The sequence below is a fragment of the Montipora capricornis genome, chromosome 10 (assembly GCF_036669925.1).
Source record: "Montipora capricornis isolate CH-2021 chromosome 10, ASM3666992v2, whole genome shotgun sequence".
In the NCBI taxonomy this organism is placed as follows: domain Eukaryota; kingdom Metazoa; phylum Cnidaria; class Anthozoa; order Scleractinia; family Acroporidae; genus Montipora; species Montipora capricornis.
The window spans coordinates 52,290,328-52,305,327 of NC_090892.1; the positions used below are offsets into that span (position 1 = coordinate 52,290,328).

The 15,000-nt window shown below is 40.7% G+C and overlaps 2 protein-coding genes across 2 annotated transcripts in view; both read left to right on the top strand.

The window, feature by feature from the left end:
* LOC138021349 (serine/threonine-protein kinase ULK4-like) overlaps nt 1-1,464 on the top strand; it is a 9,527-nt gene extending 8,063 nt beyond the window's left edge. The window contains exon 5 of the mRNA XM_068868200.1: nt 234-1,464. Coding sequence (XP_068724301.1) covers nt 234-1,121 — 888 coding nt within the window. The 3' untranslated portion in view covers nt 1,122-1,464. The remainder of the gene's footprint in view (nt 1-233) is intronic.
* A 4,846-nt stretch (nt 1,465-6,310) lies between these two features.
* LOC138022451 (ranBP-type and C3HC4-type zinc finger-containing protein 1-like) overlaps nt 6,311-15,000 on the top strand; it is a 22,626-nt gene continuing 13,936 nt past the window's right edge. The window contains exons 1-6 of the mRNA XM_068869582.1: nt 6,311-6,646; nt 8,530-8,698; nt 9,010-9,171; nt 10,056-10,212; nt 12,597-12,690; nt 14,085-14,870. Of these exons, the coding sequence (XP_068725683.1) occupies nt 6,437-6,646; nt 8,530-8,698; nt 9,010-9,171; nt 10,056-10,212; nt 12,597-12,690; nt 14,085-14,870 (1,578 nt within the window). The 5' untranslated portion in view covers nt 6,311-6,436. The remainder of the gene's footprint in view (nt 6,647-8,529; nt 8,699-9,009; nt 9,172-10,055; nt 10,213-12,596; nt 12,691-14,084; nt 14,871-15,000) is intronic.

Genomic DNA, 15,000 nt, shown 5'->3' on the forward strand with positions numbered 1-15,000 from the left:
GTACTATTTCGTTCATACCAAAAATAACACGACTACCAAAAACTCTGTATAATATTCGTGTTCCGAAACACTCAAAAGAATTCACCCGTGAAGTATTTGCATCACGGGGTATCCCTTTTACAGCGAGAAGAACTTTGGGATCTCGTTGCGGCGTCAATTTCAGCAAATTACCGACTTGATATTGTTGAAATTTATTACTTTAATTATCATTAATTTCTTTTTGTGGCTGCCAGGTAATCAATGATCATTTACTTCCGCAATATCATCTTATCCTTCAAGACCAAGATCCTTTACCCGCATATGGTCTTAAACTGCTACTGTCCTTCCTGGAGCGAAGCCCTGAAATCATTCACACTGTAGTCAAACAGGAGCTTCTTGTCACTATGTCCCAGATCCTACAATCCCACACTGGCCGGCTTGACAGGGGCATGGTGCAAAGTATAGTGGGTTTGCTGGACTGTTTGGTGTGCGCAAAAGATGTCGACATGTCCGAGTTATTTAATCAAGGTTTGATTGACAGCCTCGTGTCTCTTTTCGTTGATACTGCAGACAGTCAAAACGATGATGGCATCCCTGGAAATGAAGCTTTTGTTGCCTTGTTGCTTCCTCTACTTGATTTGTTGAACAACACATTGAAATACGTTTCGAGAGAAGTTCGCAAAGCTCTTCAGGCTAAAACTGAGTCCAATTCCGAAAGTACGGTTCAAACGCAACTGGCAGAGAAGCTTCTAGTCGAGAGCAAACCGCTGGTGGATATGACAGGCGTGCTCATCAATTTTCTCTGCCACGAAGAGACTGATATTGGGGATAGTGCTTGCAAGTGTTTGTATCTAATGGTCGAACTTTTTGGAGGAATTTACAAGGACGCTTTAAGTGCAGAAAACATGGAGTTCTTTGCTGAGGCGTTAAGCACCGCTGACATTAAGAAACGGAAGCAGCTTCTGAGAATCATCAAAAGGTTGCTGTCAGCAAATTCTCAAGTGAGTGATGTTGCAAGAGAAGCGCAGATTCTCATTGAAGTTTTGCAAGAAATTGGAAAATCACAGCAATCTGACGCCGAAGCGCTTGCTGTTCAAAGTCTAGTGCAAGAAATTCTCGTGAAACTTGACGTTGCCAAATAAAATTACAGCGTACTGAGTCAGAGTGTTTTTAGATTTCCCGAGGCATTTTAAGAGGTGAAAGCAAAAGGCAATGATTGTCGTTTTACACCTTTCTAAAATAAAGACTCCTCTTAAAAAATGCGTCCACTTTGCGGTTTGAAGTACAAGTATTTTATTAACCATCGTGAAACATGGTATTTTTTCCTGGAAATCACTTTTTGTGTGTGTGAAATATTGAAAGAAAGAGTGGACTCCTGAAGCAGTGGTTACTCGTTTCTTGGCTTCAGTGGCTTCCTTAATTATTGCCAGGTTGCATTCCCATTTGGTGAAAATGCCCCTGTGATTAAAAAAAAACACTTCCTTTTTTGAAAGTGTGTTTGCTTAACACCCGACTGGCAAAGTTTTCAGCTTTGACTTTTATCCAGTGGCAGTTTACTGTGAGTGACAGTTTTGGATTTCACCGTCTGCCATTATTCACTTTCAAAACTGACCGATTGGACCTCAAAGGGTTGGATCCAGGGAAAAGTGACGTCAAAGGCTCACCGTGAGCTCACTTTGCTCACCGTCCGAAAGCCCAAAACTCCTTTGCTGCATGTTAATTCCGCGGCGTACACGCGCGTTGCATTCTTAAACTTTAGCGAGCCTTCGACGTCATTTATTTTTCTCGTTGATCCAGCTCTCTCAAGATCTTAAAGTTAGTATTGGCGGACCATTAAATAGGAAATTTCCAGTTAAAATGAACAGGTGTCTTTTTTAAATCAAGGCTTAAAACTTTGGTAGCTTAGTGTTTAGTTAACATAGTTTTGAAATCCAAAGAAAATTAAGAATTGATTTTTTGGTCACAGGGGCACTTTAAACTTTTCAGGTAAGTGAGATGATCATTTCTTTCTTTCGTCTATAGCCCACACTCTCTCTCTCCTTGACTACATTCGTTCTCCGTTGCCCCATCAAGCCGACAATGAGAGGTATTTCGAAAGAATGTTTAGCCTTTGCAGCTGGCGCCGAAGAAGTAACGGGGTCTCTCCCGCTTCAAGGCAAGGGAAGAAGGGAGACCCTGGGGAGGAGGTTGGGTCTTCGTACAACTACGTTGCGTAATTTCCCACTCATACGCGTTGATAATTAACGAACTTCGAACTTCGTGTTTTCGGTTCTTAGCACGAGCAACAAGCGAAATGTTATGCGCATGCTCAGGACAGGAAATTGGTACTCATTGTCCAATCTCTTTGCCAGAGCCTCCTGCTTAATGGTCGAGAGTAACTAGGGACCCTTAGATCGGAGGACGATTACGGGTACGAGTTTTAAGTAATGAGCATGCGCATAGAGTTTGGAGGCTGACATTCTTCGAAGTGCGCTTGCTCAGAGCGGAAAGATCGTAGTCGTCCTCGTACTCCGATCTAACGGTCCCAACTGGTGACTCATTCTCGGAACTCGGTCCGAAGGTGCGTATTGCCTCTCAAATACAGAACATTCCAGCTAAATTCTGAATGTCAATGATTGATATGTTACATAATTCCTCATCCAAGGCTATGAGATTTTCACGACCATCGCTCCTATTTTACTTTCAGTGCAGGTACTGGCCTATACCGCGAGAGACGGCAGGTCAATCTTTATACTTAAAGCCTACTCGCAGGTTCAGCAGGCATGTGCTTATCTTTTTAATTTTATGAGTTGCATTTCTTAGAAATGAGTATTGTTCTCCAGTTAGAAGGAGAAAAGAAAGCAAGCCTCATATTTGCCACATGGACCTGAAAGCTTCGGGATCGTGTCAAAATGTTGAATTATCAAACGTCATTAGTTGAAAAAAGGATCAAGAAGAAAACGAGCAAACGTACGCGTAAAATATGGAGTATGTTAAAAGAGGCATCCAACGACCAGATGTCTGAAAATTAGTCAGAATTGCCTGAAATGGTTTCTGCAATGCTTTAAAAGCTCGTTTAGTGAGTTTTGTAGCTGCCCTGCAAAATAATTTTCTGTTCGGATCAGTAGCCGATCCCGGGGAGGGGCCCAGGCCTCCCCCCCCCCCCCTCCCCCTTACTTTTGGACCAAAGCCACTAAAACACCATAAAACACCAAAACTGTGAAAGGGCAAAAACAAAATGTTTGAGAGTGGGCCCCCACCTTACCTCCAGGTCTGGGTCCGCCACTGCGGATGTTCCAGGACAACTTCAGGTCTGTAGAAAATTTTAGGTGGCTTTTTTTTGCCTCGTCCGAAAGTTCTAACAATCGTGACGGAAAACTTTACGTTGTGTGATCGTCAATTTTTTCCCCGAAAATATTATGGGACGTTTGCTTGAAATATGATTCTCAAACAAACTCTGGCGAAAGTTATAAATATTCGAATTTTATGTTATTTCCAATATTGTAGTTGACTCTTTAAAATACTAGCGTCCTTCAATGTGGTTTCGAAATTTCTGCGCACTCTTCAAAATCTTTTCTACTTTACCGCAATATTTAGGAAATTTGTTCAGAAAACTGTCCAAAATCTTAGTGCACCTCGGAAGTCTGACTTTGAACGTTCGAAAATTCTAGCCCACCTTCCTTACCGAAAATAGACGAACCGTGAGCGTAAACTGGGTAGTCTATGGTACACGCTACACAAAAACCGTAGGGCACTGAGCCGGGTGGTATTAAAGGCGCTGAAACTGGATTTTCCCAGGAGTAAAGCTGGCTGGGCCAATGTAAAAGAAAAAAGGGAAAAAAGCCTAGGAATCCAATAGGTACTACTGGTAAATCCCATTCTAGTTCACAGAGCTCCTATCCTTTTGACCAGCGCCACAGGTAGGTACGTCATGTATGGGGAATTAATATGTCTACAATACATACTATGCCATTACATACATATTATGTCCTACAGCTATACAACACAATAAAGAAACATGTACACAGCTATAAATAGCTATACACAGTTGTACAGGGCTTTACACAGCTATGCAGGGCTATACAACAGAGCTATATACAGCTATACAGGGCTGGCTATACACAGGTGTACGCTATACTGTTACACAGCTATACACAGCTATACAGACCTATATTCAGCTATACAGGGCTATACACAGCTATACATAGCTATGCACAACTATACAGGCTTATACACAGCTACACAGGGCTATACAAAGCTACACAGAACTATTCAAAGCTATAAATAGCTATACACAGCTCTACAGGGCTATACACAGCTATACAGAACGGTAAACAGTTATACAGGGCTATATACAGCTATACAGGGCTATACATAGCTATACACAGCTATGCACACAGATACCGGGCTATAAACGGCTATAGAGGGCTATGCACAGCTATACAGGGCTATACAAAGCTATACAGGGCTATATACACCTATACAGAGCTATACATGTCTGTACACAGCTATACAGAGCCATACACAGCTATACAAAGCTATACTTAACTGATTAGAGTGTAATGTGAATTGCTAAGTTTCTACCCCTTATGAACCATATGAACATAAGCCCAGCTACTAATGGAAATGGGCCTTCGGGTTAGATCACCGCTGCTCTACCGACTGAGCTACAAGGTCAGAGGGGAGTAGGCCGTGAGAACTGAAGATGTACTATACATGCCTGTACACAGCTATACACAGCTATGCACAGCTATACTTCGGTTTCGATGCAAAACTTGTCCTTTTACTCTTAACACTAGCAAAATATCGGGACCTAAGCGATCTGTTAAGATCACCGATCGTTTCACATGAACCTCCGCAAATGTCATTAATTTATTGCATAACCTGTACGTTTGTAATAAATTATACACTGGCGAGACAGGTAGAGGACAAGGCGACCGAATCGTGACGTCATTGAACGATACGACACTAACAAAGGTGACATACGGAAAATACGCCACTCGGGTCCCGGATGAAGTAGCGTATGGAATCTACGAGTGGTTTAGTTCCCAGTAAAACACTCTCCTCCATATAATAAGTGCTCTTACGACTCCGGGTCTCCTCCTCAGTGGGCTGGGGGAGGGGGGGGGGGAAGCAGGGGAAGTAGCTTTCATGGCTAACGGTTAAAATAATTGCCTTTTCCGGCAACCCGAACGGTTTTTTTTTTCAGTCATGGTTAACTTACATGAAAAACAAAGAAACGTCCCTCGTTGAAATTGAATCATTTTTTTGGCGTTTGGGGGTTCTCTGTGTTAGTTACTACGTCTTAGTACACATATTGAATAGAATAAGTCATTAGTCATCAGAATGCGACTTTTTGTCAAGACCTCCAACTGGGGGAAAGAGAGGATGAGGTAAGAGAACGGATCCTCCATGCATGGGCCAATAATAGTTTTATAAAATCTAATTTTAGCTACGCAGCTATATTTAGTGAGGCACCTGGTTGGCTAGTTGTAATGACGTAATGAAATTTTTAATTTGCGCGGTGTTGGGAACGACAACTTAAAATGGCTTTGCGAAACTGAAAATATACTTTAAAATCTATGATGGGGCATAGGAATCCGCTCTCTTACCTCATCCTCTCTTGCTGGGGGTTATTTGGGACTTGTCTTATCTTGTCTTGTCAGACAACCATAGCGGGACGGAATGTAAAAGAGAAGGGCAAAGGAGGAAAATAAAAAAATCACGCTTAATGGTCTTATTTTTCATTTTTTTATTTTTTTTATTTTGTCATTTTTACGCCTAACGGTTAACTTTTTTTGACGTTTCACTGCTAACGGTTAACCCCATTGAGACCCTCTCGGATAAATGATCATCATGAAAACACTTCCAGTTCAGAGTTATGTCATCAAGTCAACGTTACTAAGTAAAGTAAGTTAACTAATTTTAAGGATTAAACCACTGCAAAAACCGTGTACGATCAAAACTTGCTCTACGTTGGATCAAAATAGATCGTGACCACACCAAAAAACTTTAAAAATAGAGAATATACTGCAAAGGTTGGTCAAGACAACGTGAATATAGGCGTTGTTACAATATTTCGGCTGGCCAACACCAGCCTTCTTCATTCAATAAACCTGAAGAAGGCTGGTGTTGGCCAGCCGAAATATTGTAACAAAGTAAGTTACAAAATCATGTGATATGACAATTCTAACCTTTACCTATTTCCGATCCACAGGAAAAAAAATGCGGAAAAATGCAACCCTGTAATAACTGATGAAGTCAGAGATTGTCAAACACCACAAAGGGCACATGATTGGAGGAACCGACCAGAGAACGGGACTCCCCCTAGCCCATGATTCATAGCGTGCATTACATATTTCCGCCCTGACGCCATGTTGATAATTTCGTCTTCACTTTCGCTTTTATTTTCTCACATGTAAGCTTCCGGCTTTGACCAATTTGCCAGAGAATTTCATTTTGATGCCTTCACAATCGGATGGCTCAGTATCAGTCAATGATACCAACGCCCTCAGAACAAGTGCTAGTAGAATGTCGTGCCTTCGTATTTTTATATGATGTTCAACTGAACAGATGGGGCGAAGTGGGAGAGCCCAATGTCGCTTCCAGAGTGCAGCTAATTTCTGCTCGCCCTCACGGAAGCATTGGTGTTTACAGAATATTTGGATCACTTGAAACAACCGGCGCGGTAAGATACATCGATGAACCAAAAAGGATGTATGCTTATGTTGGGTAGTATGCAAGAAACCTCCAAAGACACGTTGATACAGTTCTGTAGAATGAGTGCACGTAAGCAGCAAACAGGAGACCCAACGGCGTGACGAACATCATGTAAAGAGACAACCGTTTCTCTTACCTTGGATTTCATGGGAAACTTAATCTTATATGTAATATTTTCTCGTGTACTTTTGGCTGAAATGTGCTAAAGATTCTGAAGAAAATTTGGGCGACATCAGAATACCCGGCCAACATTGTCTGTTAGTAGCATTGCCAGAAGGCATCTCTATTAATTCACAGGCAAATATTTTATCAATGGTCGGGTGTTCGAAAGTTTAGCCAAAATTATAAGGATATTGCAAAGTCCTAGTAAATGAATACAAGGACCTTGAAGGAAATTCATTGTGGATCCCTCCAGATCTACAAATATCAAGTATCAATGAGCACTCTGTTCATCAGCACAAAATTTGATAAATGCAAACTCATAAGGAAGATGCAAAAATATTAGTACAATGTTTTCCAAGTTAATAAGCTGAAGTTTTCAAAGACAGTGAAGGATGAAACTGAAATCCTTTCAAGACACGTTGACTTGCTGATATAAGATCTCTGAGGATAAAAAGGGAACACAAGAGAGGAGTATTTCCCATCACTTTCATGATAATACATACAGTAATTTTTGTATGGCAGAAATGAATCCAAAGTCAGCGACAAAGTGTTTTGGAATACTGTTAAATTTCATAAATTGAAGTTCTGTCATTACAGCTCTTCTTCAGAACCGATGGGTGTAAGATGAAGGTCATAGTATAAAATTTTGTGGCTGTATTGTGGGCGTGCAGAATAAAGTTTTGGCGGTGAAGCCACCGGCAGAATGGACAGGGGGGCTTTGAAATACCGCCTGGACGAAAGCCATGAGGTTTTGAATATTATTGTCCACACACCAGTGTGCGGGAAAAGCGTATTCGTCGAGAGAAGTACACTTGTCAATCAAATGTTAGATGATCCCTCATTTATTTCCCAAGGGACACTTTCGCAAAGATTCCACGAGTTCTTGGTGCGTGTGAGAAAGCCTCATGGTCATGTTCGCAAAGAGTCATTTAGAATGATCGACTTCGTTTCTTTGTCAAAAGAACAGTGCGAATCAATACGGCCATTTGGATTTACGATCAACACTTTAAGTTGAGTGGTCTGTTTACCGCACAAATTTTCTACTTTCAACATGTCAGCTGTGTAGTAAACATAGTTTAAAAGTCCAAAGAAAGTGTGTTTCTCATAGCATTGCATCTTACTTATTTACACATGTATCTTTTTACCTTAGTAGAATTTGATCATCTGGGTTAGTGTAGTCCTGAGTTGGACTGTAGTTTGCCTTTGAGGTTTCAACAACTCGAGCAGAAGTCATCTTCAAAGTCAAGTAAGCGTGACTCTAAAGGTGACATAAATTGCTCAAGTTGTAGAAAAACTAGGTCGCAAACAACAGCCCTTGGCACAACTACATTCTCTTGGAGGATGAAATTACATGAAGGGTGTCATTCCATGGTTTAAGCCAAATTCAATATTTAACAACTATTCACTGAAGTGGAGCTTGCTAGTGGGGGATATTTCACCGAGCAGGTTATATGCTTAAACAGTGAGAAAGTATAGAACAAAAAGATGATTTAACTCATTTATTTCCGCAGCAATTTACAATATTTTCAGGTGCAAATCCCATGCAAGTTGCTCGGATGTGAATTGCAAAGGATATTCAGAATTTGAGTAGCCAGTCAGCATGCGCCTTCAATGCTATCCACTGTTTTAATGTATACTACTTATAATTATTATTTTAATTTATGCCAGCATACTTTGTTTGTGTTGTAGATAACAATCAACTCACCCTTGACAGATAGGGATGAATACATGGTAACCAATGCTGCATTTCATCAGATTCGCATTGCAACAGGAATGGTTTATGGAATGCGTATTTTCAGTGACTCTGAAGGCTCCAAGTTTTCAGTTATAATCCAGAACACTCTGCGATCTTTGAAAGGTAGACAGTGTTCCAAGTTTAATGAAGAGGCACAGCATTGATATTGAACACAGACAATGTTACAAACATAATACTTTGAACTACAGTGTACTTTGCCATAATAAGTTGGGCAGGAGCCTTTTTGAGATACCCTTTTGCAATACAAGAGAAATATTGCCCAGTATCCAACCATTGTGACCAAAGAAGTTTTGCACTACCCCTCACCTGTCGTCAGATCAATGTGTAAACATATACATGCAGCTGTATGTGGGTAAAGGCAGGCAAAGGTGTATGTTTTTACTGGATACGATGTCTGATGTTTTGATCCACAGGCAGTCAAAGCCACGCTTTTTCATCACTGGCTGCTGATGTTCAAGTTCCGGGTCAAGCACCTTCATCTCCGTTACCACCTGCTGCTATGCAAAGAGTTCCTGCCTCTGCTATTCAAGATGGAGGCAGGGTGCAGAATAGGCGAGAATTTGATGTGCAGATTGGTGTGTATATTTTCTATTTCTTGGGATGCAAATTAATGAATGTGTGCACAACAGGCAAGGGATGGGTTACATACATTGTATATGAATAACCATTGTCATACTTTTTGCTTGTATTGGTTATATAAACTGTAGCCTCCTTTTGACGCAAAAAATGTGCTCAGATTTTTGTTCATGGATGTTATTTGTTACGAGAAGGGAACAGTTTTTTTAGAGCAAAGTTCGAGGAAAACTGTGAACTTTGAGGAACAGATACATGTAACATCCATGGAGAAATTTCGGAGCATATCTTTAAAGTCAAATGGAGGCTATTTTGTTTGTTATTCTTCAAGCATTTTTCGCATGACTGGAGCTTACAAATTAGACAAAATATTAAGAGCATTAACAGTGTATGAAGTTTAATTTTTGGTGTTTTCTGGTATGGCTTTATCCACCAGCAGGTTTTTTAATTGCAAAAATTTTGGGAAATTGGGGAATATCATCAGATATCCATGTGCGAGCGAAAATATATGATGGATTGTAATCGCCAAGATGCTCCCAAATTCCAAGCTGCTGGTTAACACAGTGGGGAGAAGAGGTTTGTTAGTACAAGTGGTGTGAAAACGTGTCCTCTACTGGTACCAAAGTGTAAACAATTCATTATCTGAAGGTGCAAGAAATCTAAACTTGGATATCTAATCTTCAGATCAAATTGAAAATGTCCCTAAGTAGGAGCAGTTGTAAGAACTAAATAATGTGGGGCCCCTTTAACTACAAACAGTTTTAAGGAGATTGGGGGAGGGGGGACAGTAGATCATCATCACTGCTTCATCACATCCCCTAAACATGTTAGAGTTTGAAGGTTTCTGTGTCTTTTGCAGGTTAAAGCCATTTTTTATCTTTTTTAGACACCTTTTGCAGTACGCTTAGTGAAGCAATCAAGAAAGGAAAGCTAGAGCAAGCCTTTGAACTTGTCAGAAAACTGGTCTTAGAGAAAGTTAATCTGAGTATCAAACTTAAAAATCCAAGCCTTGTGACTATGGATGCTGGAGGAAACACCATAACGTAAGCATGTACAGTTATGTCTAGAAATGCAGGTAATTTGATGCATGCCCAATTTTGATATCCAACACAAAGTGTCATTATGAGTATAAGCATGTGTTACCTATTTCCAGCAATGAGGTAAGTTTGGGGATAGTCTTCCTTTTGCCTGTTTCCAAGTGTGACGATAGCCGAGGGAAAGGATGGAAAAGAACACACTACCATGTACACCTAATTAACACCAATTTTTTAAACGTATATACAATAGAAGAAAAAAAGGAAGGAAAAACTAAACATAAGCTAATCCTAAAATTAATTGAGTTCTTAAAATTTAAACTAATTCTTAACTAATTCCTGAGTAAACACAATCCTTAAGTGCATGTAATTTCCTTAACCTTAAACAATAACCACCATTTAATGTCACACACAATTGAAGACACAGTATTAGTGGGAGGAAAAAGGCTGGGGATAAAGTGTTGTCCAGGACCTGAGTGCTGCCTGCCACTGCGAGGCCAGTCAGCGAGTGTCAGCGAGTGGCATACTGGCAGCGCACGGAGCACAGCTGCCCTGAGCAGCATGTACCTATGCCCAGCTCCTAGAAAGGGGAAGTGGATGTGCCACCATTTCTCACCCAAGCTAGGGCAATTCCGGCATTGCTTCAGTGTGAGACTGAAGGGTTGGCACCGTCAACACTTATCCCCAAACCAGTTTAATAAAAATGACAGGGGAAAAAAAAAAAAAAAAAAAAAAATATATATATATATATATATATATATATATATATATATATATATATATATAGGTGACAACAATGTAACAGTAGGAGATGAGTCACCGTTAAGAACTACCAATAGTATTACGAGGGGATAACCTTACTAGATCATATGGAAGGGCAAGGGTGCTGCCTAAGAAAAATTTTCCGGAGCCCTTCGGGCTTCCAACATTAAAAGTTAGTAGCCCAAGTCATTTTTTCAAGAGCCCAGAATTAATTAATTAAAAGTGAGGATGAATCACCTTGTGATAAGCTAGGCGCTCGTTCAGGCTACTCCCTCAGAAATTTGGTCGCCCACACTTGCAAGTAAGGCGCCCCAGGCGACCGGGCGACCGTTAGGCAGCAGCCTTGGAGGGTGGGGGGGGGGGGGGACTCACTTCACAGTAGAAAAGACTGAGAATTTCTCAGACAAAATGTGCACATATAGCAAGCCACAACAACTTTGATTGGGTGAGGAGTTGGTTGCACGTGTCGCCAAAAATCTGATTGGTTCCGGTAAAAGGAGGCAGGAAAAACATGTGTGTTGATTGGGTGCGAAGCGCACAAACAACAGTTAATGCGATCGGTAAGGTACAGAGGTCAATTGCGTTACACATTAACTACAGTTTATGCTAAAGCAGAAACAGCCACTTTTAGTTAAATTTACCAGAGTTGACTATACTTTAAGTTATCAGACCAGTTCCTCTCGACCGTGTAAACTGTTTCTTGTGGCAAACCATGCTTCAGTCGGCTTCGCGTTCTTTGAATATTGTTTCTCGTCCGTACTCCTTCCGCTCAGTCTTTTGCTGCTCTTATCCTTCTTCAGGCCTTCTTCCTCCTATACTCTCATTCTGTCATTTCAGTTCATATGTGCCACCGTTAGCAAAGGGATTTCGTCTTTGAAGTCTTGTCGCGGCCCTTGCTAATGGCTTTTAGCAGTGATACAGGAAAATGTCTTCTTCACCATCAACTTTACACCTCCAACTTTCCTCAACGTTCCTTCTTCCACTCTTCTTCTTTCCAACTGGCCGCCAACGCCCACGTCTTTTACTCATACATAGTTTCACTAGTTTCACATGAATACATAACAACACTTAAAGGAGTTCATCAACACTAAGAGAGGCAACACTAGACTCCAAGGAATAAAAATAACACTTATCGGCATTATAGTAAATACTAATGAACTACAATATGGCACTAAGATAACTAAAATGGTAAAACGTAAAAGGGAAAAAGAAAAGAAAAAGAAGTTTCATGACACCCAGCAAACAACAATCCTGGACAAAATTTTTTGAAACACTTTTAACAAAAAAAAAAAATCAAAAATCAATTAAAGGTTTACCTTACATTTTATAATAATTTCCAGCATAGTGGCCTCTCAAGTGTCCCCCCCCCCCCCGTTTGCATCATTTCTGGATGTTTCCTGGATTTCCATCAACATTGTAAGGGGGAGACGGAACTAGGTGTCCATGAAACCCGGTCATGCATTATTGACTTGATTGTCCCAACAAAGATGTCCAGGATTGTATTTTCCCATCCTTGCCACCGGCACATAACATCTTAAAGATCAATAGTTTTAAGTCACTGATATGAAGGCACAGATGACTAAAATCAGTTCAAAAACAAGGTAACTTCCATTTTTTGTGTACACGTATAGGATGCGGGTGGTTGTGGAGGATAAAGAGTCATCTGGAGGGACCTTTAGCATGAAGGTTTCACCAACATGTACAATAGAGAGACTGCAACAGGAGGTGATGTAATTATTTGATGTTTTACCGGTATATTGATTTATGAAACAAACTTGATTTTTCAACAGTGTAAAATTGGCTTGTGAATAAAATAAGATGAAGTGGAATGTACCTTAAAAACTTATGTATAAGCTGCATCTTTTTTGCGGAAATATTGGGCTCAAAATCGTGGCTTCTGCTTATATATGAGACCATTGCTTTCAGAGGGAGTAACCTGACTGGAATGGAGTCACAAATAACACTAAAAACCTTCAGTAAATAAAGGTTAAGCACATTATTCGACCTCCCAGACTTCAAGACTGATCTCTCCACCACGTGCAAGAAAATACCATGCTATTCGGGAGAACTAACGAGGCAAATGGCTGACTGTTTTGTTGCCCTTGATTACTTGCCATGTTTTCTCCGATCGATGGCTTCCATACATCTTTATCAAACACAACATACATGCACAGCTGATGTCCTTGTTGTTTTCTGATCGTGGGAAACAACGTGACTTGGTCCAGACTTCCTTCTGTAAATGACTGCGTGGTTACTAAGCAAACGTTTTGTATCGTTACTGTATCATTCTCAATACTTTATTTTTGCTCATGTTTTGTTTATTTGAACTTTGGGCTTTAACAATGAAGACAAGTGTTTTCAGTCCCAAGATTTAGGGTATTCATTTAAAGATAAGCGTTTAAAAGGCATTTTAAGAGTTGATTGATTTCTTTGGCAAGTTTATCACGAACAAACAAACAAGTATTTTGCCAGAGTGCTTTTTTAAAGTTTTTATTTTTTTCTCAAATCATTCTTGAAATTTGGGGGGCGGCTTATGTACAAGTGCGGCTTATACGTGTACACGAGTTTTTACAGTACACTGTACTACACATTTTTTTGTAGCACCATTTCTTGAGCTTAATAGTGCTGTACGATTTGTGGCACAACTGGCTGCTTTGCAGTTGTGGCATTTGTATGTATCCTTCCCTTTATTCTTCTTTCCCTTTCACTGAAAAAAAAAACGCACACAAGGACTGTGACACCATGGTCTATGGTGTTTAGGACAGAACTTGTTACGTATATAACTCTGTTTGTTGTGCAGAGTTCCCAGAAGGAATGAATGGTTGTGTTTTTGGTTTTCGTTTGTCATGAAAATTGGGGACCATATTTCAAATCCAATCACATTTGGGGGTGGGCGGCAGGGGAAGGTGGCAGTGGGCAGTAGGTGCTTAACTCAAGCTTTCATATTGCCAGGTTTTTGTAGACCAGTTGTTGTTTTTGTTGGTTTTCCTGCTTGGCAGTGGTACCAAAAGACAGCACATCTTTCTGTCACCATGTGGGCATGTTTGCTTGTTTAGTTTGTTGATATTGCTTAATTGACCTTGAAGGGCCTCCAGAGTTTATCTTCTTTTTTCCTCTAGGTATTTGACAGGTTTGGTTTCCCTATTGAAGTGCAAAAATGGATTATTGGTAAAAAAATACCGAAACCTAAAGAGACATTATGTGATCTTTCGGTAAGGCAGTCTGGAACTACGGTCTTCTTGTACCTGTTATCTGGTAAAACAGTTGGACTTCGGCGATCTGATGTTGAACAATTTCAGCGTGGTGATGGCACAGCAACAAGTGCACCAAGGTCTTTGAGTAGTACTGGCTCCTCAAGCAGTGAAGCCACAGCTGTTTCATATGGGACAAATTTGAGACATGCAGCGAGTACTCCAAATCTCTCTGCCCCAAGTGATCCTCGTGGTTTTGTTACACCGATCAGGGAAGAACCAATTCCAGGGGTCGAATTTGGATCTCAAGTACCCCGAAGGCCACCACCAGCAGCAGCGAGCCAGGGAGATAATAGTAATCCTGCTACATTACCCATTCATGGAGGTATGGACATTAAGGCCCTTCATAATTTACTTGTTAACCGTACAGGGGGCCAAGGAAGTGCGTCAGGAAATCCTCCAAACCCTTCCAATGAAGAATTAATTGTGAACAATTTAGACCCCTTGGAACAACAACAAGAGGATGGTAGGCCAAACCGACAGGGTTGGACCTGTGAACGTTGCACCTACATTAACCAGCCAACAAGGCCTGGATGTGAAATGTGCAGCGCTGAGAGACCTCAAGGTTATGTTGTGCCTGCTGGAACAATGTTGGATGAAAGAGAGAGGATTAGACTGGCTGCAGAGGAAAGAGAAGACGCTCTTTTTCAACAGGTATGTACATCTCCCTCCACGTTAGTCATTGTAGTTTTGCAGCATCATTCCTATTTGAACATTTTTTCCAATGAAGGAATCATGTTGTTTGGAAAGAGATTTTATAGTATTCTCTGTTTGACACAGATTT